At 40.6% G+C, this 24,179-nt stretch overlaps 1 protein-coding gene across 3 annotated transcripts in view; it reads right to left on the reverse strand.

The window, feature by feature from the left end:
- tgfbr3 (transforming growth factor, beta receptor III) overlaps positions 1–24,179 on the reverse strand; it is a 229,428-nt gene that overhangs the window by 41,005 nt on the left and 164,244 nt on the right. For 2 of the 3 annotated variants that reach the window (XM_078560776.1, XM_078560777.1), the window contains exons 6-9: positions 21,229–21,397; positions 19,066–19,216; positions 10,129–10,324; positions 2,181–2,494 (exon numbers count right to left, since the gene is read on the reverse strand). In XM_078560776.1, the coding sequence (XP_078416902.1) occupies positions 2,181–2,494; positions 10,129–10,324; positions 19,066–19,216; positions 21,229–21,397 (830 nt within the window). The remainder of the gene's footprint in view (positions 1–2,180; positions 2,495–10,128; positions 10,325–19,065; positions 19,217–21,228; positions 21,398–24,179) is intronic. The other variant, XM_078560778.1, reaches the window with a different exon arrangement.

Below are 24,179 nucleotides of genomic sequence, written 5' to 3' on the forward strand. Positions count from 1 at the left end.
AAAGCTAGCTAGAAATATAAAAACAGATAGGAAGAGTTTCTATAGATATTTTAAAAATAAGTTAACAAAGTGAGTGTTGGTCCTATAGAAAGTGGGTCTGGGGAATTAATAATGGAAAATAAGGAAACGGCAGATGAATTCACAGGCATTTTGCGTCGGTCTTCACTATAGAGGATACAAGTAACATCCCAGAAATAGCTGTTAGTCAGGAAATGGAAGGGAAAGAGGAACTCAAGAAAATTACAATCACCAGGGAAGTGGCACTGAGCAAACTGTCGGAGCTACAGGCTGACAAGTCCCTGGGTCCCAGTGAACTTCATCCTAGGTTCTTAAAAGAAGGTGCTAGTGAGATGCCTTTGTTTTAATTTTCCAAAATTCCCTAGATTCAGGGTTGGTTCCATTAGTTTGGAAGATAGCAAATGTAACTCCTTTATTCAAAAAGGGAGGGGCACAGAAAGCAGGAAACTACAAGCCAGTTAGCTTAATATCGATCATAAGGAAAATGTTAGAAACTATTATTAAGAACCTTATAGCAGGGCACTTAGACAAATTCAAGGTAATCAGGCAGAGTCAACATGGTTTTGTGAGAGGGAAATCATGTTTAACCAATTTATTGGAATTCTTTGAAGGAGTTCCATGTGCTGTGGATAAAGGGGAACTGGTGGATATACTGTATTTAGATTTCCAGAAGGCAACTGTTAAGGTGCCACAGCAAAGGTTATTGCAGAAAATAAAAGCTCATGGATAACATATTGGCATGGATAGAAGGTTGGCTAGCTAACAGGAAACAGAGAGTGGGTATAAATGGGTCATTAGCAAGATGTAATGAGTGGTGTGCCACAGGGATCAATGCTAGGGCCTCAACTTTTTACAATTTATAAATGACTTGGATGAAGGGACCAAAGGTATGATTGCTAAATTTGCTGATGATACAAAGATAGATAGGAAAGCAAGTTGTGAAGAGGACATTAGGAGGCTACAAAAGGATATAGGTAGGTTAAGTGAGTGGGCAAAGATCTGGCAAATAGAATATAATGCCAGAAAATGTGAAGTTGTCCATTTTTGCAGAAAGAATAAAAAAGCATATTATCTAAGTGGTGAGATATTGCAGAGCTCTGAGGTGCAGAGGGATCTGGGTGTCCTATTGCATGAATCGCAAAAGGTTAGTATGCAGGTACAGCAAGTAATTAGGAAAGCTAATAGAATGTTATTGTTTATTGCGAGGGCAATTGAAGACAAAAGTAGAGAGGTTATGCTTCAGTTACACCAGGCATTGGTGGGACCACATCTGGAGTACTGTGTACAGTATTGGTCTACTTATTTAAGGAAGGATGTAAATGCATTGGAAGCAGTTCAGAGAAGGTTTACTAGACTAATACCTGGAATAGGCAGGTTGTCTTATGAGGCAATGTTGGACAGGCTAGGCTTGTACCTGATGGAGTTTAGAAGCTTAAGAGGCGACTTGAATGAAACAAAGAGGGGTCTTCACAGGGTGGATGTGGAAAGGACGTTTCCTCTTTTGGGAAAATCTAGAACTAGGGATCACTGTTTAAAAAGAAAGGGTCGCCCATTTAAGACCGAGATGAGGGGAATTTTTTTCTCTCAGAGGGTCATGAGTCTTTGAAACTCTCTTCATCAAAAGGCAGTGGAAACAGGGTCTTTGAATATTTTTAAGACAGAGCTAGATAGATTCTTGATATGCAAGGGGGTGAAAGATTATCGGCAGTAGGTGGGAATGTGGAGTTGAAGTTACAATCAGATCAGCCATGATCTTGTTGAATGGCGGAGCAGGATAGAGGGGCCAAGTAGTCTACTCCTGCTCCTAATTTGTATGTCCGTGTGTGTCTATTAAAAGAAGTGTCATGGGAAGGAGCAGTAATTCTTTCAAGTTTCATACTCAACCATAGCAGCTGCACTAACCATTTTGCTGAAAAGTGTTGTAATGCTATTTAGCTGTGCTACCTTCAAATTAAAATAACTCTTTTGTGTCAACACAAAACTCAGGCACAGCCTTGGTGTTTAGCCAGCAAGGAATAAAGTCTGATCCGCAATTGTATAGGCAGCCAAAGAACGTGCCCATTAGGTTTTGAAATCTAATATAATTAACACTGTAAATGTGAATCGACAAACACTTCACAAATTATCACGGCAGAGGAAACATGTAATGGATTTAAACAAACCTGCAAGCTGTTCTTTTCAATTGCAGCTATCATTCTTTCATTCTCACATTGAACAGATAGGGCCACATTCTCAATGGTCTGAATCTCCTCTGGCTCAGATAATCCATTCCTCATCAGTTTTTCAAATGTACTATCCTGGGATCTCTGTGGCAGCTTGTGAGCTGCGTCCACCCCATCGTAATCTTCTGGGTCAAAGGGAAATGGAAATCGAAAGACTTCTGGAAATCCAGGAAATGCCTGATCAGATGATTGCAATGGCTCTCTCAGAATTGAAAGTTCTGGTGGAAGAAACGATTCTACCTCCTCTTCTTCAGCTATGGTGGAAAGAGAAAGGAGGCAACAAACAATCTTGACCTTTTTTTTTAAATCAAAAGTTTTGAAACAGCTTTTCACTTTCAAGATCTAATTTACTGCCAAATGATAACTAGAATAAACCTGCATCTTCTCATTTCACTCACATCACTCTGTTGAACACCAAAAATATTTGATATTCTATAGAATGATCTGAATGAAATAAGATTAAACTCATGTAATTGTTTTTTAAATGACCGTGTGCCAATTTTCAAATGACTAGCTATGTACTGCTATGTAATAAATAATGATTCTGAAGAGTTGGAACATAACACTATTGTACTATTTAATATCATAGTATGAAACAGTAACAGTAGTATTACTGTACTATTACAATGCATTTCATAACGAAAAAATGCAATCTGGACAATACAGGCATTCTCCAGTGTTTCTTGTACACTGGAATGAACCTACGTGGGTTTGTGTCACATATGTAGATTGAAATTTAAGAATTTAACATTTACAATTATTTTTTAATCATAATTCAGTCTACTTTAACCCATTCATCTTTCAAACCTTTTTTTGAATAATTAGGTTTTTAAAATAGGATCTCAGAAAACCAGTTTCCCTTTTATTCTCCCCCCCTGTCCTCGGTTAGTCTGTTACACTGCCTAAGATAGGAGCATGAAATGGTTTAGCTTGAGAATATTTCCATGAATGGTACCAATGATGCCTTGGGAAACCTATCAATAAGACATGACAAAGAATTTCCAGCTTCCCTCCCCAGATGGCTTGACCAAACTGACAGACTCATCTCCAGGAAAAGGGCCAAGTACACGAGTCAGGATCCAAATAAGTCTTTCAGCTAAATGTCAAAGGTCTACAGTTAGCAAACCAACCACAATTGTACTTTTACATACAGAAATTCCATGGGGCAGGATTTTTTAGTCAGCGTTGCGGGGGGTGGGGGGGAGGACAACGGGCCCAACATGCCGATGCGTAAAATGACGTCAAGGGGCATGTGTCCCGACGTCATCGCGCTGTCTCACGATGTTTCGTTCAGCAGGCGCACCGGAGTTGGCTGCACGCCCGCCGATATGTAAACGGCCTATTAAGGCTATTAAGGCACTGATTAAGATAATTGTTAATGCTGCCCATCCAACAGTAAGGTTGGCAGGCAGGCGAAAAGGCCAAGCAGCCTTCGCCATCCACGAGCGGAATGAGGTTTCCTAAAGTTTATATTAATTAAACAAAGATAGGACATGTTTAAATACATTTTTAAACCTTTTAATCATTATTTACAATAGCGATTCAATCTCCCTGAGGCAGCTCCATGCTACTGAGTGCTACGGCTCACATCTTACACTGGGCGGGCCTTAATTGGCCCACTTGAGTAAAATGGCAGCGCGGAGCCGATTGCGGGCGCCAATCGGCTCTGCAACCGCACCCACCTGCTCCCGCCGAGCCCGCCCACCGCCTGAAAATTTCAGGCCGCTATTTCACAGAATGACACTCGTTGCATCTATTAAAGTATCTACTGGTGTCCTCAGTAATAAGTAAATACAAAATAGAAGTTCTATGCATTCATACTGTCCTTCAGTTATTGTGTTGAAAACACAGATTGTTTCTTGTTTTATTATTGTAAGGACTCTTGTGCTGGTTTACAAATGATAGGCAAGTCGTTCGTGTTTGTAACTTCTAATTTATCTGCAAGTACTTTTTATAGTAGTCTTGAGGCTGCAATATATTTTCAGCTATAACATAGGTGAACTAGATGATACCACTAGGGAGACTGGAGCGTTTCTTGAACAGAGTTAGGGAAAAAGTGCTGTGCTGTTCAGGCTCCAGAATTACAAAATTCCCTATTGTGCAATTCCTATGGAACAAACTTTTGTGCAAGACACTGGATGCTGATGAACTTAATCACTGTTTTTTAAAAGTGAACTGAGCCCCTAATATTGGAATGTTTACAGCACAATTTCCTTGAGTTAACTTGTCTTATTGTTTCTTTATAAGCAATTAGTGATTTAATAATGGCATTTTACAATAGATGAAAATGTTTTATAGGCTTTCCAGGGCATGCTTTTGCCAATGCTTCTTCAACAGAACCGTCTAAATTCACAACAGCTACCACCTAGAAGTTCAAGAGCAGCACACGCATTGGAGCACCATCACCAGCACCATCATGGGGGGGAAGGTGACGTAGGGTAATGTCACGAGACTAGTAATCCAGAGACCCAGGTTAATGCTCTCAGGACATGGGTTCAAATCCCACCATGGCAGCTCAGTAATGTTGATCATGAAACTATCATCGCTTGTCGCAAAAGCCCATCTGGTTCACTAATGTCCTTTAGGGAAGGAAATCTGTCATCCTTACTTGGTCTGGCCTACATGTGACTCTAGATTCACAGCAATGTGCTTGGCTCTTATCAGGCCTCTGGAATGGCCTAGTAAACTACTCAGATTACAATGTCAATCCCTGTGGCAGTCTGCTATATGCTACACGACCTCGCCATCATCCAGGTGCTGTCCTTACTACCACCTATATGGCAACCATTTGATTAGGAGGAGGAGGAGGAGGAAGGGAGTAGGCAACTAATACAGCCCCTTTCTGGCAGGGTTAGTCGTGAATGATTCATCCAATTATGATACCAGTCAAATCAACCCCAAATCCCCATTCACCAAGTCCCACGACTAATCTTCCCCCTATCACTGACCAACACAGTACCCTCTTGACTACAATGCAAAAATAAAAGCCAGCACAAAATAAACATTCCAAGCCAAACTTCTAAATCAAACCATACCACATTGCATACAAGATCAACTAATCACCTGTGTGCATTCACTGAGCGCCTTTCTTCCATGTGCCTTTGCCTGTCCTAGCACGCCTACTGTGTTGCCCCAGTGGCTGCAGCATGGCTGGTGGAAGGCTGCTGACTTTCAGTGGGGGAACTGCAGATTTCCTTGGAGGATGACCTCAAGCAGCCCTGGACCTAGAAGGCCCAGCTTCAGACAGCACCGTCTTAGAATGGGCGTCAGCAGTCTCAGCTGGCAGGCAACAGCAATGGTACTGACAGAGTAGCAGTGGTGGAAGCATTAATTGTCATTACAAGAGAGGACAGCAGTTTATCCTCCATGGAACAACTGCCACGCCCCTGGGGGAGAGGATGCTCAACTGCTGTGACATCCTGCAAGCCCCTTTGAACATTGGTATCCATAACCATGATCACAGCAATCTGAGCTTGTATTGCAGAAAACTGACCTTGCATGACTAAGTCTGAGCTTTCACTGCAGACACTGGGTAGCTTCTGCTTGTGCTGCAATGGAAGCTGAGACATCGGCACTGCATTAGAGTTGGGTTTACAAGTGTGCTAATGGAGTTGGCCATCACTTCCATGTTGGAAAGGATGGGCTCCAGGGTCTGCGCAAAGCCTTTTGCCGTGTTGGTATCGGACTCCTATGTCCTCCTGAATATTGCTCACAGGCTTTCTGGGTTGGCTGTCAATGCACCAAGCATTTTGCTGTGTATACCCTTCCCTTAGCCTTCTTCTGTTGCCTGTCCATCAAAGACCTAGGCCTCAATTAAGTCCTCTGCAACTGAATGTATGTGCAATCCCACCCTTAGCAAGCTGGCACCTGTGCTACTCTGAACCCCTGCCCTGACTGCAGGCCACTCATGCCCAGTGCTTCACCATGCCCTGTGCTATCCTCTAAATTACACGTAGTGCCAGCATCTGAGCTGGTGACAGTGAATGACGGTATTTCTTCTTGATTAGTGTTTTGTTACACTTCCACCACTGCCTGGTTAGGTTGAGGTTCTTGGATGTCTGAAAGAAGAAAGACGCGAGAGGGTAGGTTTCAGGTGAGGCGGCTCACCACTATCTTCTCAAAGGCAATGAAGGATGGGTAACAAATGCTTGCTAACAACGCTCACATCCCATGAATGAATAAGGAGGAGGGTGGGGAAGTATGAGGCAAAAGTTTCTTCCTACACCACCTGCAGCTTGTAAATCAGAAGAGGCTGTGGGATGAAGGGGATGTAGGACGTGACAGGAAGATTAGATATGAGGGTACCATCACCTTTGTGAGCTTCAGTTATACTTCAATGATGGCGAGCACCGTCTCTTCCATCAGGGTTAGGACATGCAGTAGTGCCTGTCTCCCACCAGTTAGCTCCTGTTGCATCAGTTTATGCACAAATTGTCCTGAGGAGGAAAGTGGGTCAGTGAGCGCGGTTTATCTACTTGGATGATTGCCAGCTATTCATTCATGACAGGCACATGTGTGTAACCTGTGACATGTGGTGTCAGGCTAGCAGCAATGTTAAGTGCGTGAGTGTGAGTTGAAGCTATGAATGTCAGGTAGGTGTTGTGATCGATAGAGATTGTATGTGAGTTATGCAGTTGTGCTGCATTGCGCAGTTTGTGAAATTAGTGATGCAAATGGTAAGATATGGCAATTCAAGATGAATCCACTCATTCTGATCATTCATGTGAGGTCACTGAACTTCTTGCAGCACTGCATTCAGGTCATCAGGACTTGGCTGCTGGCACTGACTGCCATGGGTATTTGCTCCCAATGCCTTCACACATTTCATTTAGAATCCCCACCACAAGAAAGCAAAGAGGCTTTTACACGATCAGTTTCTGCTGAATGTAAACTCATTTTCTAGAAGTTAAAGAAGTGTGTGCAATTTACTGCAACAGTCTTCTCCTTCCTCCTCCAAAATAACTTTATGAACCAGGAAACACCATGCTTACACTCTTGTAGTTATGTCACATGCTTACACTCTTGTAGTTATGTCACATGCTTACACTCTTGTAGTTATGTCACAACCCGGGCCTTTTAAGAAGCCGTATGAGGACAGGTTGGGCCGACTAGGCCTGTTTTCACTAGTGTTTAGAAGAATGAGAGGGAATCTCATAGAAATGTATAAAATTCTGACAATGATGGACAGACTGGACGCAGGGATTATGTTTCTTCTGGCTGGGGGCAGGGGTGGGGGGAGGGTGAGGGTCTAGAACAAGGGGTCACAGTCTCAGGATACGGTGTAGACCATTTAGGACTGAGATGGGGAAAAACCTCTTCACTCAGAAGGTGGTGAACCTGTGGAATTCTCTACCACAGAAGGCTGTGGAGGCCAAGTCACTGAATATATTTGAGAAGGAAATAGATAGATTTCTAGACTCTAAAGGTGTCAAGGGGTATGGGGAGAGTGCGGGAGTATGGTATTGAGACAGAGGATCAGCCATGATCATATTGAATGGCAGAGCAGGTTCAAAGAGCCGAATGACCTACTCCTGCTCCTACTTTCTATGTTTCTAAGCCAGTTTTTAGTTACTTCAGAGACAATCTGGGAAATGTGATGATCAATTCAGAAAATTAAATAATACAAACAGCTTCAGTCCTTTTAATTAACAAATTAGTCCCACAGAGATAATTTACTCATATGGCATAAGTGTCAGATGAACTATGCGTTTCAACAAGTTGACCTGCAATTTCATTTTATATGGCTCTTAATAGAAGCAACAGATTTTTGAGTATCTTCAAAGGCCAGTCATTTTCTGGCCAACATTTGTTGCAGCAATTAGTGCCTCTTGCCAACTTAATGTTGATTTCCTGTTGAGACGCAAATATTTTTTTTATGATGCTACGGTTAGAAGCAACTTGTCTTCTTCTTTGTGAAGGTCCTGCACCTGTTAGTTAACCACTTGTTCTGCAGACATTTGGATGGCTGATTTCTCCCATAGCAGCTGCAATGCGTCTCTTGTCTCCATTAAGAATTTCTGAATCACTTCCAGCACTTCAGTTTCAAAAAGACCACAAATTTCATATATCTTCAACTTTCAAAAAAGAATTTACAACTGTTTAACTGGGTAATGCCAAACTATCAAACTCAGCTGAGAAATTATCAAAATAACCTTTCGTACTAAGATGGTGTAATTCCACTGATAGATAGAGTTGCAGGTCCATCATAGCTGTAGTCTCCTTCTCCATTCTTCTCCTTGTTCACCTCAACATGGTCCACAGAATTGACAATCTAACTTCACTCAGAAACACTAGGCTGAATTTTACAGGGTACAGTGGTCCCTGCACTCCTCCCCTGGCTAAGAAGTCGGGAAGAGGGAGTAGCCCACTCATGTTCTCAACGGCTGCCCCACAGCAATTTAACGCTGGGAGCAGCATTAACTGCTTTAAAGCAAGACTTCCGCATTAATTGCCCACTTAAGGTCCTCAATTGGTGGTGGGGTGGGGTATCCACCTGCCACCCTCCCATCCCGATTAAATGTACCCCCGCCACCAAACTCACCATGGTGAGCGCACAAGATTATGACCAATGAAATGGTCTGCAGGAGGCCCTGGAAACATATCCAGGCTCCAGCTGACAAGTGGCAAGAAGAAAAGGCCCAAGCATCTACTAGCCTTCAGTGACATTACCAACCACCAATGAGTCTTCCCCACCAACATCCTAGGTATCACATACCTTGAAAGGAACAGCCATATCGACACTATGGCTGCTGGAGCGATGCAGAAGCTGGGCACTCTGAAACAAATGGCGCCTGACCACTTCAATGTCTCACCACTATCTTCAAAGTTCATCAGGAGTGTGACACAACTCTCACCCGGATAGGTGAAGCCACAACTAAACTCAAGTAGCTCAACAACGCCTAAGACAGAGTACTATTCTTGATTGATGCCTCTGCCATGGAACTAACAACATGAAGGAACTAAGGGCTGAATTTTCCCCCTGTTGGGGGGGTTGTGCGGGGGCGGGCGGGAGAGAGCGCGAACCCGATTGGCGCCCCCGAACGGTTCCGTGCCGTCATTTTATGTGGGCCCACAAATCTCAGGGAGATTTGTTTAACTTTTAAACATCTGAATAAAGTTATTAAAAACTTTTAAAACATGTCCCCTGATGTGACAGTGTCACATGAGCTGGGACATGTCAATAAGTTTTTAAAATAATTTTTATTGAATTTTTAAACACTTCATGAAACCTCATCCTGCCCGTGGATGAGGTTTCATGAAAAATGCGAAGGCCGCCTGGGCATTTTGACTGCCCCCCGCCAACCTTAAGGTTGGACAGGCAGCTCATTTAACTATTTTAATTAGTTTTTAACAGGCCTTAATAAGGCTTTGACAGTTCGGCAGGCGCGCAGCCGACTTAGCTGTGCGCCCGCTGAACTGAAAATCTAAATGATCTGCAGTGATGTCGGGACACCCACCCGATATCACTGCGCATCATTTTATGTGTTGGCGAGTGGGCCCCGCCCCCGCTCGCCGACCGGAAAATTCTTCCCTAAGTAAATGTTGCTGGTTTAACTTGCTTGCCTCATGCCGAAAGTTGGTCACTTGCTGTTTTCTCATATATGTAAAGGTAAACTGAGTGCTACTTACTGCAGGAACAGGACTTGTGGTTGCAGTGAAGTGCACTGAGCCAATTATTTATAACTAATCCTAAAAGATTAATGCAGAAGAATATCTACTTATTAGAATTATTACAGGTTTGTTTTGAATGCTCGCAGATGACACTGTTACTACTACTCATTCCAACTTGCTTCAATTCAACGTTTGCATATCGTGAACGTTTACTTTTCGTTGGTGAGATTCCAGGCTCAGAATACAATTCATGCTACATACACTCATCAACACTTACCAGCTTCCTGAAGCCTTAAATGAACTCTGTTAGCAACTGAGGCTTTTGTATATGAAGTAATTGGACTGTGTCCACGTTCTTGAGCCCAGTGCAGAAGATCAATCTGGGCAGATGTCAGATCAGATGATGTCTTTTTCACCACAATCATGGATGTTTCTGTGTCTCGACTAAAGTTGATGCTGTCCCTATCAGAGACCTTGATGCAATGAAAACAAGTGTTAACATAAAACTAATCAAAGTAAGTGATTACTTCACATTTCTTTGCTTATGTGAATCTAATCCAGAATTCTTTTACAATTAAAATTAAATGTTACAGGAAATCAAGTATTTCAACATGAATTCAACGTTGAGGAGAGAGCTGTTATGCGGGGATATCCACTTTTATCTTCAGCTAGAGCAAATGTTTATATGCTAGAAATCCACTTTCAGATTTCCAGAATGTGCTAATTGAAAAATCATTGTATGAAATCCCATTTTATCTATAGTTTTAGTTTTGCTAAATAATATTTTGCAGTTTAATAGTTTGCTACCATAACAAAAGCATTACAAGCCATCACGACAGGCTTAAATATCTGTATTCCTAGGGTTAAAAGTATAAATGTAATCACAATAAACAAAGCAAAATCTGTAGGCACTTTATTTTAGCCCCAATCCTAGCTCATTCCCTAATAAACAGAGTTTTTGGCATTGTTCCCATTATGCTTCTTCATCCCCAACAGACAACAGATAGTATCTCTGCAGCTGTGCAGAGAGGATGTGAACTGCAACAAATATCACAATGGCAGTGTGAAGTAAAATGAGTAATGAATTTACTGTACCTAAAATGTATAAACTTGGTTATATGCAGTAATCTAAGATTACACATTTGCAACCAAAATATATTTCACTGTAGTCAATCTACATAGTTTAACAATCTACAGAGTTTTGAGATTACAAGCTAAATCACCCGTAAAGTCCTGCCCTCTTTAATAAAAAAAAATGCATACTGGTTTACATTCTGCTTGAAGTCGTTTATAACTGTAGTTACATTATTTGGTCATTTTACACAAAATGGTGGTACCACTCCACATTTAACGTGAACAAACCTATCTTCAGCTGAACTGGAAAACCAATTGACAGAAACACCAACATTTAAAGTGCAGTATACAGTTTGTAACAGTGGGCAGAATTTCACCCCGTCGGGAGTGGGGGGGGAGTTGAAGAGCTGGCGTTTGGAGGCGCGCCTCTGATCGGGGGTGCCGCCATTTTACGTGGGCCAGCCAGTTAAGGCCCACCCAGCGTGACAGGCTAAGTGCTGCCTCAGGGAGATTGGCTCTACAGCAAAAACCGTTAAAAATAGGGGGAAAAAAATTTCCCTGACCTGTCCCCTCATGTGACACTGTCACATGAGTTGGGACATGTCCATCACTTTTAAATACACTTTAATTACATTTTTCAATAAGGTTTCATGCTTTTTCTAATGCCCGCCAGGGCTCCTGGCCTGCCCGCCAACCTTAAGGTTGGAAGGGCAGGTCCATTAATTACTTCAATGTCTCTGTCAATGGCCTCAATTAGCCATTGACAGGTCGATGGGCACACAGCTGATTCTGCTGAGCCCCCGCCTACCTGAAAATTTAAATGGGGTGTGGTGATGTCGGGAGTTCCGCCTGACGTCACCGTGCGTCATTTTACGCATCGGCGAGCGGGCACCGCCACCCGCTCACCAACCGGGAAATCCTGGCCAATATTTCTGGGAGCTATACATTCTAGTGATAATCAGGGGCTGGATTTTACAGGCCCCTGCCAGGCGTGTTTAAGCGGAGGGAGGTGGGGGAGCACATAAAATATGAGGTGGTGGCAAACCCACCATTTTCCATCCCACCCCCAACCCAGTCCCCATAATACAGTAGGTGGCCAGGCACCAAAATTGGCACTCCTCCATCACCGTTACACCTCAAACCCCTCCAAAGGCACCTTCCCATGCAACCGCAGAAGAACTTACAATCAAGAGGAAGGAGGTTTTGGAAAGTCTAACTTTACTTAAAATAGATGAGGTACCAGGACTGGATGAGATGCATCCAAGAGTACTGAGGAAAGTGAGAGTGGAAATTCTAGAGGCACTAGTGATAATCTTCGAGTCTTCCTTAGACACAGGGGAAGTGCCAGAGGACTGGAGAACTGAGAATGCTGCAGCCTTGTTCAAAAAGGGTGCAAGGATAAAGCCGGCGCCCACAGACCAATCAGTTTGGCCTCAGTGGTACAGAAACTTCTGGAAACAATAGTGTGGGATAAAATCAATAATCACTCAGACAATTGCAGGAAAATTAAGGAAAGCCAGCATGGATTCATCAAGGGAAAATCATGTTTAACTAACTTGCTGGAGTATTTTGAGGAGGTAACAGAGAAGGTTGATAAAGGAAACCCTGTTGATGTGGTGCATATGGATTTTCAAAAGGCATTTGATACAGTACCACACAACAGACTTGTGGGCAAAATTCTAGCTCATGGAATAAAAAGGAAAGTAGGCACTTGGATAAGAAATTGGCTGAGTGACAGGAAACAGAGAGTGGTGATAAATGGTTGTTTTTCAGATTGGAGGAAGGTTTGTAGTGGAGTTCCTCAGGGGTTAGTTTTTATTTCAGATTTCCAGCATCCACAGTATTTTGCACTTATATGAGCTCGATGTGGTTCAAGTTTCTGATTTGAGTTGCATAACATCCTTCTAGGAGATAGGGAGGACCATAAGTGATGAGAGTCAAATCTGGGTAAAATTATAACTTCTGGTGGCTGATTGGGGGCAATGAGGTCTGCCCTCTTGGCCATAGAAATGATATGTTCAGAAAGGGGATAATTTATAATATGATCAAATAAAATATCTGTAAAAAATAACACAATCATTGTTGGTATGTAAATCTTGCAAAGATTTGAAATCTGAGGTAAAAATGAACTTTTATTTCTACATTAAAAGTTCGAAGTCAACAGAATAAATGTTTATAGAAAGATGATTTATAATTCTGTTTCTTCAAAACAATTTTACAATTGGCTTTGGATGTTACATTAATATTAAAGCACAGTATTTGAGTAAAAGAGAGGGGCAGCGAGAAAGAGGCATTCATAGACCATGACAGTAGGTGCGGAGGAAGAGGTTAAACTATGAATTCTGCCCTGCAAATGTTAATGATTTATATATCATTTTCCATTTCAAGATGACTGTGTTTATAGTTGCCAAAAGCAAAATGTATTCTAAAATTATCAGTAGTTGATAGCATTTGGTAAAATAAACTTGACCATGGGAATATCGCATTAAGCAAATCCTTTATAGACTGTTCTGTAGTCTATCCATTTTCAGACAAGAATACACACATTATATAAATTTCATGGTCCAAATATTATTTCCATTGAAATGTCTGATCATTTCACAGACGTAATGCAGTGTATCTCAGCTAAATTCCCCATTTGTTCCTCATTCTGTTTCCCCTTATTGTGACCAAATTTTAATCCTTTCCCACTGAAAATTCCCACGAAATTATCAATACTCGACTTAGACTGTTACTACGATTGTATTGTTTTTAGGAGCATTGCTTTTTTGCTCTGCTCTGCTGTACTTTGGAGAACAAAATCATGCTTAATTATTCAATTTGATTCTGTATTTCTTATCAGAAACCTGTAAAATACCACACCATCACATTTCATGCCTATGTAATGTACATCCACCAGCCCTCACTAGTTTTTCATCAGGCATTAACTCTTCTAGTTTTTAACTCACCTCTTTAATTAGCTATAAATTAATACCCCACAGGTTTGTTTTCTGTATTTGCATCTTTGTTTGAATGTTTTCATAAACATTATGTTTAATACCTCTATATATTCATTTTGGTTTCATTTGCTAATGTTCTTAAATTTTTTTTACAAAATAGCATTGCATTAATGTAATAGTTATTTATTTTCCACCTACGTTAGTGTTTTTTGCAAATAGTCAATTTCATATATGGTATACAGAGAATAATTTACACTGATCAAATTGTGACTCAAAATTAGGTTTGTCTGATTTCCTCTTCTGCATGATCTTATTGATTTCACGCTATGGATTGACAGCTGAACCAATACTTATTTCATAACTGCATTGTCATGACGAGCATATACCTCATTCCAATTCTCAAAGGCATTTTACTCATGTTACTGTCAGGGTTCATGCATCTCACAGCAACCAGAGACATGCTTTGATATCAAGTTATTAAACCATTTGTTGCTAAAACTTTCCAGAAACACAGTTATTTGTAAATAATTATTCAAAAAGAGATCATCCATATTTTGCAAATAACCTTCAATACAAAGGAAGGCATAGAATAGAGTACAAATAATTATAAAACCTATATATATATATATATAAAAGTTAGGGGAGTTGTCATCCAGGCTTTTAGTTGTGATAACAAATGTATTTCTTGTACTGGTGAAGAAATTTTTAAAAATGAAAGCAGAGACTTATTCTGTGTCGTAAACTATAGCTCTTGTGTGAGATAGGGTGATATAATCCATCCAGAATTTGCAATCACTTTTTTCTGCGTAGGAGAAAACAGAGACATCAAGATCTTTCTTCCCGCTTTTTAAAAAAAATCTCTTATACAATGGGAGCTAGGCTTTCGCAATACATAAAATAGAAAATCAGCACAAAAGATATCTTTAAAAATCTGTGCATAGAATCTACCATAGTAGAAGGAATAATGCGTTTCAGTACATTATAAATACACCATTTGCAATTTGGCACAAAAATCTAGCCTGACACTCCAGTGCACTGTCGGAGGTGCTTTCTTTCAGATGAGACGTTAAACGTTTGCAATGGCACTATTTTGAAGACGAGCAGGGGAGTTATACCCGGTCTTCTTGGCAATATTTATCTTTGAACAAAGATCACAGAAATAGATTTTGTGCCAATTTCATACTTGCTGCTGTGGGCGCCTGCACTGTGCAAATTGGCTGCTATGTTTCCTACATTACTTCAAGGTACTTCAGTGGCTGATAGGAGATCCCCATGGTCTGTCTTCCTTTCCTTTTTCTCTTTCTGTCTTTCTTTCTTATGTATTACATTGCTAATCTGGATTTGTTAATTCAGAAGTTAAAAACTGGGCATTTTATTGTTTATTCTGTTTGACAAATTTTCTGGTTAAATAAAATAATTAAAATGAAGTTCTATTTTAAAAAAAACAGAATTAAAACATAAAGAATAACCACAAAATTTGACTTCATATCACCCATATTTTCAATGCTTTTGGTGCCATTTTGGGTGCACACTTTTGGTGTGGCCTATGCTGGTGATATTTTGGTGACACCATTAGCGTGGGTCTTAGGAGCATATACCGCAAGTATTCAGAGTAAGCAGATTGTGACATAAATCAGCATGTACACTGGTTTGAGACCACCAATGCCATTCGCTGCTCCAACTAACACCCACTCTTAAGCATGCACAGCTAAATATTTGTTCAGCAGCAGGGAGTGTGATGGAATACTCCCCACTTGCCCGGATGAGTGCCGCTCCCATAACAGTCAAGAAGCTTGACACCATCCAGGACAAAGCAGCCAGCTTGATTGGCACCACATCCACAAACATTCACTCCCTCCACCACCAACGCACAATAGCAACAGTGTGTACCATCTACAAGATTCACCAAGGCTCCTTAGACAGCACCTTTCAAACCCATGACCATTACCAACTAGAAGGACAAGGGCAGCAGATACATGGCAACACCACAACCTAGAAGCTCCACTCCAAGTCCATCCTGACTTGGAAATATATCACTGTTCCTTCACTGTCGCTGGGTTAAAATCCTGTAACTCCCTCCCTAACAGCACTGTGGGTGTACCTACACCACATGGACTGCAGCGGTTCAAGAAGGCAGCTGACCACCACCTTTTCAAGGGAAACTAGGGATGGACAATAAATGCTGGCCCAGCCAGCAAAGCCCACATCCTATGAATGAATAAAAAGAAAGGAAGAACCACCTTCTACCAACTCCATTTAAAGGGCTGATGAACTACTTTCAGATTATATTCTTGCTGATGTCAACTGGCTCTTGCTGAGTTTGTAGCAGTGCTGTGAGTTTTCTACTGCTGTTTAAAGTTGGTGAAGTCTGTAGTGAGTCATGATGCACCTGGTCAACACCTAAGGGTTCTGATCAGACCACTTGTTCCCAGTCATAGGTGCTGCAATTACCATCCCCATTTGCCTACAGCATGACAGGGAGATTAAGCAGATGCAATACAGAAGAGGTCAAGCTCCTCGCATAGTGAGGAGTGCTCTCAGAAGAAAGGCTTACCCACCCAGGGTCTTCAGGCGGCAATTCGCTTATCTCAACCTCGCCGATGAACTGCGTGTACAACATCTCCATTTAATAAAGGAGATACTCACTGAAATGTGCCATGTAATGCAGCAGACTTGAAGCCTCACAGCAGGACAAGGAAAGCGCTGCCAGCAGCTGTGAAGGCAACTATGGCCATGAGTTTCTTTGTGTTGGGATCCTTCCGGGCTCCAGAGGGTGACATTAACAATATCTCCCATTTTGCCATCTACTGCTATGTAAGACTGACATTCTGTATGCCGAGAGAGAAGAATACATTGTACTCTCTCTGACCAGAAAGAAGCAGCTGGAGTGTGCATGTGGCTTCACCAGGACGGCAGGCTTCCTCATGGTGCACTCATGCTAGCCTATCAAGATTTTGCACCCCATACTCAGTCATGTGCCCACTCAACAGCACGCTAAGCATTATAATGAGCAGGCAGCCCGAAGTTTGTATGTAGCCTGCATTGCATCATAATCCCGGTGTTGTTTCTGGAATGTATCCAACTTTCTCCCCAGAAAGTTTTTGCAGCAGCTAATTTGCGCTTACCGAGTTCCAACGAACGGCAACGTGATAATGACCAGATAATTTATTTTTCATTCAATGTGGAAAGAGCTTGTCGCTGACAAGGCCAGCATTTATTGCCCATCCTTAATTATCCTTGAGAAGGCGGTGGTGAGCTGCCTTCTTGAACCACTCTAGTTTGCATGGTGTTGACATACCCACAGTGCTGTTAGGGAGGAAGTTCCAGAATTTTGATGCAATGGGGATGAAAGAAAGGCAATGTATGTCCAAGTCAGGATGGTATGTGTCTTGGAGGATAACTTGGGGTGGTGGTATGTCCATGTGTCTGCTGCCTTTTTCTTCTAAGTGTTTGTGGTCACGAGGTTTGGGAGATACTGTTGAAGCCTTGGCAAGTTGCTGCAGTGCCAATCAAGTGGTTGCTTTGGCTTTGATCATATCGAGCTTCCTGAATGTCGTTGGAGAGGCACTCATCTTGGCAAGTGGACAACATTCCATCATACTCTTGACTTATGCCTTGTAGATGGTGGGAAAGCTTTTGTATGTAGGGGATTGGTCAGTTGCTGCAGAATACCTAACCCCTACCCTGCTCTTGTAGCCAAAGTATTTACGTGGTTCCTTTAGTGAAGTTGATTGAGGGGTAAATATTGGCCAGGATACCGAAGATAACTTCCCTGCTCTTCTTTGAACTGCCATGGGGTCTGTTACATCATCTGAGAGAGCAGATGGCACCTCCAACATGAAGCACTCCCTCATTGCTGCACTGGAGTTTTGACCTAGGTCTTTGTGCTCAAGTCTCTGGAGACATTTACACTATGTCACTAACATGCAGTTCTATGATCCTATACAGAAACAAATGGGTATCTCTTCAAATTTAGCTTTAGGGTGCAAGGAAAAACTATCGCTGATTTCAATATGATGCTCCAAAAGAGCAGCTTTACAAAGCACTTTACATTTTGAAAAAAAAACCCTGATAATTACACTGGCATACATGAAAGAGATAATGTGAGTTTATTCCACAATTATTGCCTATACATGTTGTATAAATTTTTCTTTTATCTTTAGCCAGTTTCACCTTTTAATAAAATGAGTCAATTTGTCTTTGATCATTGTAGAGAGAGTTAAGCCAATAGGATTAATTATACTTCCATATATGAATGTTTTTCCAATACTCAAGTGGTATTTGAACGTGTGGTACTAAAACAGCACAAAGGAAAATATGTTCAACTATAGTAAATGTAGCACACATTCAGATGTTACCTTCCCACCATATTATTCTGGAATATAAAAACTATGTGGACTTCTTACTTTCCAGGAAAATTATTTGTGCATCAATCCATCTACTTCAACTCTTTCCAGTGTATTTAATAGATCATTGATGTGCATGGTAATGCAATATATCACACAACTTGTGTATGTAATAAAATGGGAAAAAATGTTCTTGAAGACAATGACATGGGGCACTGAAATACTCTCAAATCTGAAAGAGCCCCTAGCTCATGGTTTAAAAAAACTAGTCGACGAAAGGGATGGAAACATGCTTCAGCAAGAATGGAAAGCTGTGGGGAACTGAGAAAAGAAACAACATTATTTGCCCTTGAGTGCAAGACTCAATAAGCTGTAGAATTACTTTTTGAAGATTTCATGCAAGTACAGAACTCAAAAGCCAACAGCCTGAGGGAATCAACTGCTCACGACTAACAGAAAAATGCATTTTCAGTATTCCATGTCTCATATTACACTCTTCAGTGCCTTAACCTATTTTGCTAAGCAAAGTTGAAGAAGATAAAGCTTTTGCAAAGAATTAACTTGTTTTTATGATGATCTGTAATCATCAACCAAAATGTATCGAAAGTTACATTCTTCCAATTAACACATATCAGGAAGGAGAAACAAAACTTTGACAGATTGAAGTCCATAAGCTTTTGCAAGTTCACTTCTTTACAGCAATTTAACATTTTTAGAAGTCATCTGTTAGTTAATGCATCACAATTTTAAATGACTTCTTGCAAGCTAATCCAATGCTAAACTCAGTTTTATTGGTTTGATTTCTGGTTAAGAAGGATTCATTTACTGAACAGTATTTTATGCTCAAACACTTACAACCACTTCCAGCTTTCCGTAGACATCATGTGAGTTGATTACCCAATTGACTGCTTTCTCACATTTGAGGATCAGCAAAATATATCTGGAAAGTATGGTGTCCGCATGCACAGGTCGTATGTCAATAACTATGTCCACCTTGAAAATCCTGCTATAGAAGAGAGTAAAAAAAGTTAAGTAAGTATGCCAGAAATTTTACTTATCCTGAGCCTTTTCCAACTGAACGTGTCTCTAGTGTCTGGCCAGTTGATTAAAAAGTTGGATTTAATCCCAGACAATAGAACATGTGCAAAACAGCCTACAACGCAATATGCATTAGAAAATGATTCACAATAACATTCACTCAAAATAATTCTACGCATTTTTTCCAGTAGTAGTTGAAGGGTCAGATTTTGCAGAGGGTGGAATTTGACCATAAACACATTTATCTTATCTACAAGTTTAACTTGCATGTTAAAACAATATATTTTGTTTTTTTGATCTGGCTGAATGCCAGTCACAGTTTGGTTCTCTTTTTAAAAAGGAGGATAACTACTATTTCCTCTTCTATTTACCATACCTGGTCCATGCATCAAGTACAATTGAGAGGGCAGTCAACCTGCTCCAAAGCCCCTGCCACTAACACCAATGAAAGCAAGAATGACTGCAGATGATCTTCTGTTTCCTGCTTCATATATCTTGAAAGTACCCTGGCAACTTTATCAATTGGGTCACAGCTGGTCACCAGATTTGAGTATTAGACTGGGAATTTTAGATCATATGTAAACAAAAACAAGATAATAAAAAGTTGCGTTCCTATATACTGCTTGTATTGCTAGGTTAAAACGTTGGAGGTTGAAATGGGGTTATTAAAGTGGGAATCCACAAGAGAAGTTTTAAAAGTCTGTTGCATATGTGATATAACAAAGTGAGCTTGTTAAAGTGTGTGCCAACTGAGGCTTTGGCAATGGTTGCACAACACTGAAGCGGTGTATTTAGGTATTATCTGACTGTTTTTGTTGAGAGGTGCTTGCCAGGTGATCTGGAAACTTATTCTGCCTCCTAATGGTAGAAATATGACTGTGTAATTTGGTGTGACAGAGTCAGATGGTATGGCCAGAAAATGTGTTCATATTGATTTTGTCTTGGAGACTGAGAAGCAGAGTTAACAGAGGATCAAAAGAGCATTTCCATGGAAAATAAAATGGAAGAGAAATAATTCCTCAATTATGTACATAAATTAGAGAGGGCTTGCAGAGACAGTATTAGTACTGGAAAGTATAGTTACCACAGCTGGTGATTGAACTCTGCAGGTTAAAACAGCTTATTCAAACCATGCCACTAATGACTGCAAATAGAGACTCTTTTTATTTTAAAATCTTATGTACATTTTTAGTGCCATTTACTTTTTCTGTAGCAGTGATCTTTCCTTTAGAAATGTAATATTTATGCTAACAGTTATAAAATGTGAATCTGATTTTTAATGCTTGACAAATTGGGGCAAGGAAGAGGAAATTGTGGAAACTATTGTATCCTAGTTCAAATGACATAATGTGTCATCATAAACTGTTCACTGAAGCTGGAAGGACCAATTCCAAGAATCCCGCAAGTTAACACGTAGATGCCCTATTAAATAATGGTCATCAGGGAGTCCTCTGGAAGTATATTAGTTCTATACCCGTAATGAAAGCTGAACCAAGACAGTGGTTATAGCTTATAAACCTGATTACAATATGTCAAAAACGTTAAACAAGTTTACAAATACAGTATGTATAAGAGATGACAAAATAGGTTGCAATGTTAGTTTTCAATTTTTAAATAGTCTTCTATTTATAAAAATGAATTAGTTCATTTTCTGTTTCTGTGCCATAGAGTATGACGAGTGCTTTATTAAGGAAATAATGGGAGTTTTACTTTGATGCAATTGAATTAAAAGCTTTACTTTTTTCATAAATCCAGAGGATAATTAGTTTCAAGTGCAATCCCCAGTTGGGAATATGATACATAAAATATATTAAAAATGTTTCACTTAATTGCAGTTTTAAAGTTTTGGGACATCTGTGGCTCTTAACATCACTCCAGATTCTAGGCACGGCGACTGATTTTTATAAAGCATATTATGTATTATCACAGAGTAATTCAGCATTTAGAGTATCCAAGAACACAAAGCAATAAAAATATTACCTGTAAGGACTGGAACTTGGAGATTCAAGTTCAATGACATGAACCTCCTTTTCCACTGTTGGGTTGGATAGTAAACAGCCCTGTGCGGATTGAGTCTTAAGATATGCTGCAAGATAATTCTGGGAGAGAAAGTTCTTTTCTATGGTGCATGTTGGTGGCAACAGGGGATCTATAAGAGAGGTCAGAAATATTGTCTATGATTTTCTTAGTACCGCTATAGTTATTAACATTTAGTAAAATTGACATTTTAATAAATTTATGAAAAATTATAAATATTTCACACAGCATTTGCGCCACAATAATCATCTCCAACAAAAGAGAATCTAACCATCTCTACTTAACATTCAATGGCATTACCATTGCTAAAACCCACACTATCAACATCCTGGGGTTAGCATTGACCAGAAACAGAACTAGACCAGCCATATAAATACTGTGGTTACAAAACCAGATCAGAGACTGGGGACTCTGAGGCAAGTAACTCACCTCATGACTCCCCAAAGCCTGTCAACCATCAACAAGGCACAAGTCAGGAGTGTGATGGAATACTCCCCACTTGACTGGATGAGTGCAGCTCCAACATCATTCAACACCTGCAAATTCCCCTCCAAGCCACACAATATCTTGATTTGAAACTATATTGCCGTTCTTTCACTGTCACTGGGTCAAAACCCTGGAACTTCCTTCCTAACAGCACTGTGGGGTAACAGCACCACATGGACTGCAGCAATTCAAGAAGGTGGCAGTGTAAGGGCAATTAGGGATGGACACCAAATGCTGGCCTAGTCCACATCTAGTAAAAGAATTTTTAAAAACTCAAAGCTTGACACCATCCAGGACAATGCAGCCCACTTGGTCAGCACCTATACGAACATACATATTAGGAGTAGGCCACATAGCCCCTTGAGCCTGCTCCACCATTCAGTAAGATCAAGGCTGATCAAATTTTAACCTCAACTTCACATTCCTGCCAACCCCTGATAACCTTTCACCCCTTTGCTTATCAGAATCTATCTACTTCCACCTTAAAGATATTCAAAGGCTCTGCCTCAACCATCTTTTGAGGAAGAGAATTCCAAAGTCTCACAACACTCTGAGATAAAAAATTTTCCTCACCTTACTTAAATGGGCAATCCCTTATTTTTAAACAGTGGCCCCTAGTTCTAGATTCTCCCACAAGGGGAAACATCCTTTCCACACCACCCTGTGAAGTCCCCTGAGGATCTCATATGTTTCAATCAAGTTTTCTAAACTCCAGGGGGTACAAGCCTAGCCTGTCCAACCTTTCCTCATAAGACAGCAGGCCCATTCCAAATATTAATCTAGCAAACCTTCTCTGAACTGCTTCCAATTTACATCTTTCCTTAAATAAGAAGACCAATATTGTACACAGTACTTCAGATGTGGTCTCACCAATGCTCTGTATAACTGAAGCATAGCCTCCCTACTCTTGTATTCAATTCCCCTTCAATAAAGAATAACATTTTATTAGCATTGCTAATTACCTACTGCATCTGCATAATAAACTTTTGAAATTCATGCACTAATACACCAAGATCCCTCTGCATCTTAAACTTCTGCAATCTCTCGCCATTTAGATAATATGCTTCTTTTCTTTTGTCCTGGCAAAATGGACAACCTCACATTTTTCTACATTATACTCTATTTGCCAGGTCTTCGCCCACTCACCTATCTATATCTTTTTGTAGCCTTGTTATGTCCTCTTCACAACTTACTTTCTTTCCTATCTTTGTGTCATCAGCAAATTTAGCAACCATACCATTGGTCCCTTCAACCAAATGATTTATATAAAAAGTTCAAGCCCCAGCAATGATCCTTGTGGCACATCACTTATCACACACCATCCTGCCAACCAGAAAATGATCCAACAGACCTACTCTCGGTTTCCCATTAGCTAACCAATCTTCTATCACTGACAATATGTTACCTCCTACACCATGATCTTTCATTTCTCACAATAGCCTTTGATGAGTCACCTTATCAAATGCGTTCTGAAAATCTAAGTACAGTACATCCACCGGGTCCCCTTTATCCACAGCACCTGTAACTTCTTCAAAGAATTCCAATAAGTTTATTAAACACGATTTCCTTTTCACAAAACCATGTTGACTCTGCCAGATTACCTTGAATTTATATAAGTACCCTGTTATAACATCTTTAATTATAGCTTGTAACATTCTCCCTATGACAGATGTTAAGCTAACTGGCCTGAAGTTTCCTGCTTTCTGCCTTCCTCCATTTTTGAATAAAGGAGTTACATTAGCTATTTTCCAATCTAATGGAACCTTTCCTGAATGTAGTGAATTTTGGAAAATTAAAACCAACGCATCAACTACCTCACTAACCGCTACTTTTAAGACCCTAAGATGAAATCCATCAGGACCCAGTTCCAACAAGTTGCTAAGTACCACAGCCCCGGTGATTGCAATTTTAGCCCATAAGACCATAAGACGTAGCAGCAGAAGTAGGCTATTCAGCCCAGAGTCCACTCCACCATTCAATGAGAACATGGCTGATCTGATAATCCTCAATTCCACTTACCTGTCTTTTCCACATAACCCTTGATTCCCTTACTGATTAAAAATCTGTCTATCTCAGCCTTGAATATACTTAACGACCCAGCCTCTACAGCCCTCTGTGGTAAAGAATTTCACAGATTTACTACTCTCCGAGAGAAGAAATTCCTCCTCATCTCTGTCTTAAAAGGGCGACCGCTTACTCTGAGATTATGCCCCCTGGTTCTAGACTCTACCACAAGGGGAAACAACCTCTCAACATCTACCCTGTCAAGCCCCCTAAGAATCTTATATGTTTCAATAAGGTCGCCTCTCATTCTTCTAAACTCCAATGAGTACAGGCCCAGCCTACTCAGCCTCTCCTCATAAGAAAATCCTTCCATTCACGGGATCAACCTAGTGAACTTTCTCTGG

This window comes from Cetorhinus maximus, chromosome 17 (assembly GCF_964194155.1).
Source record: "Cetorhinus maximus chromosome 17, sCetMax3.hap1.1, whole genome shotgun sequence".
Taxonomy (NCBI): domain Eukaryota; kingdom Metazoa; phylum Chordata; class Chondrichthyes; order Lamniformes; family Cetorhinidae; genus Cetorhinus; species Cetorhinus maximus.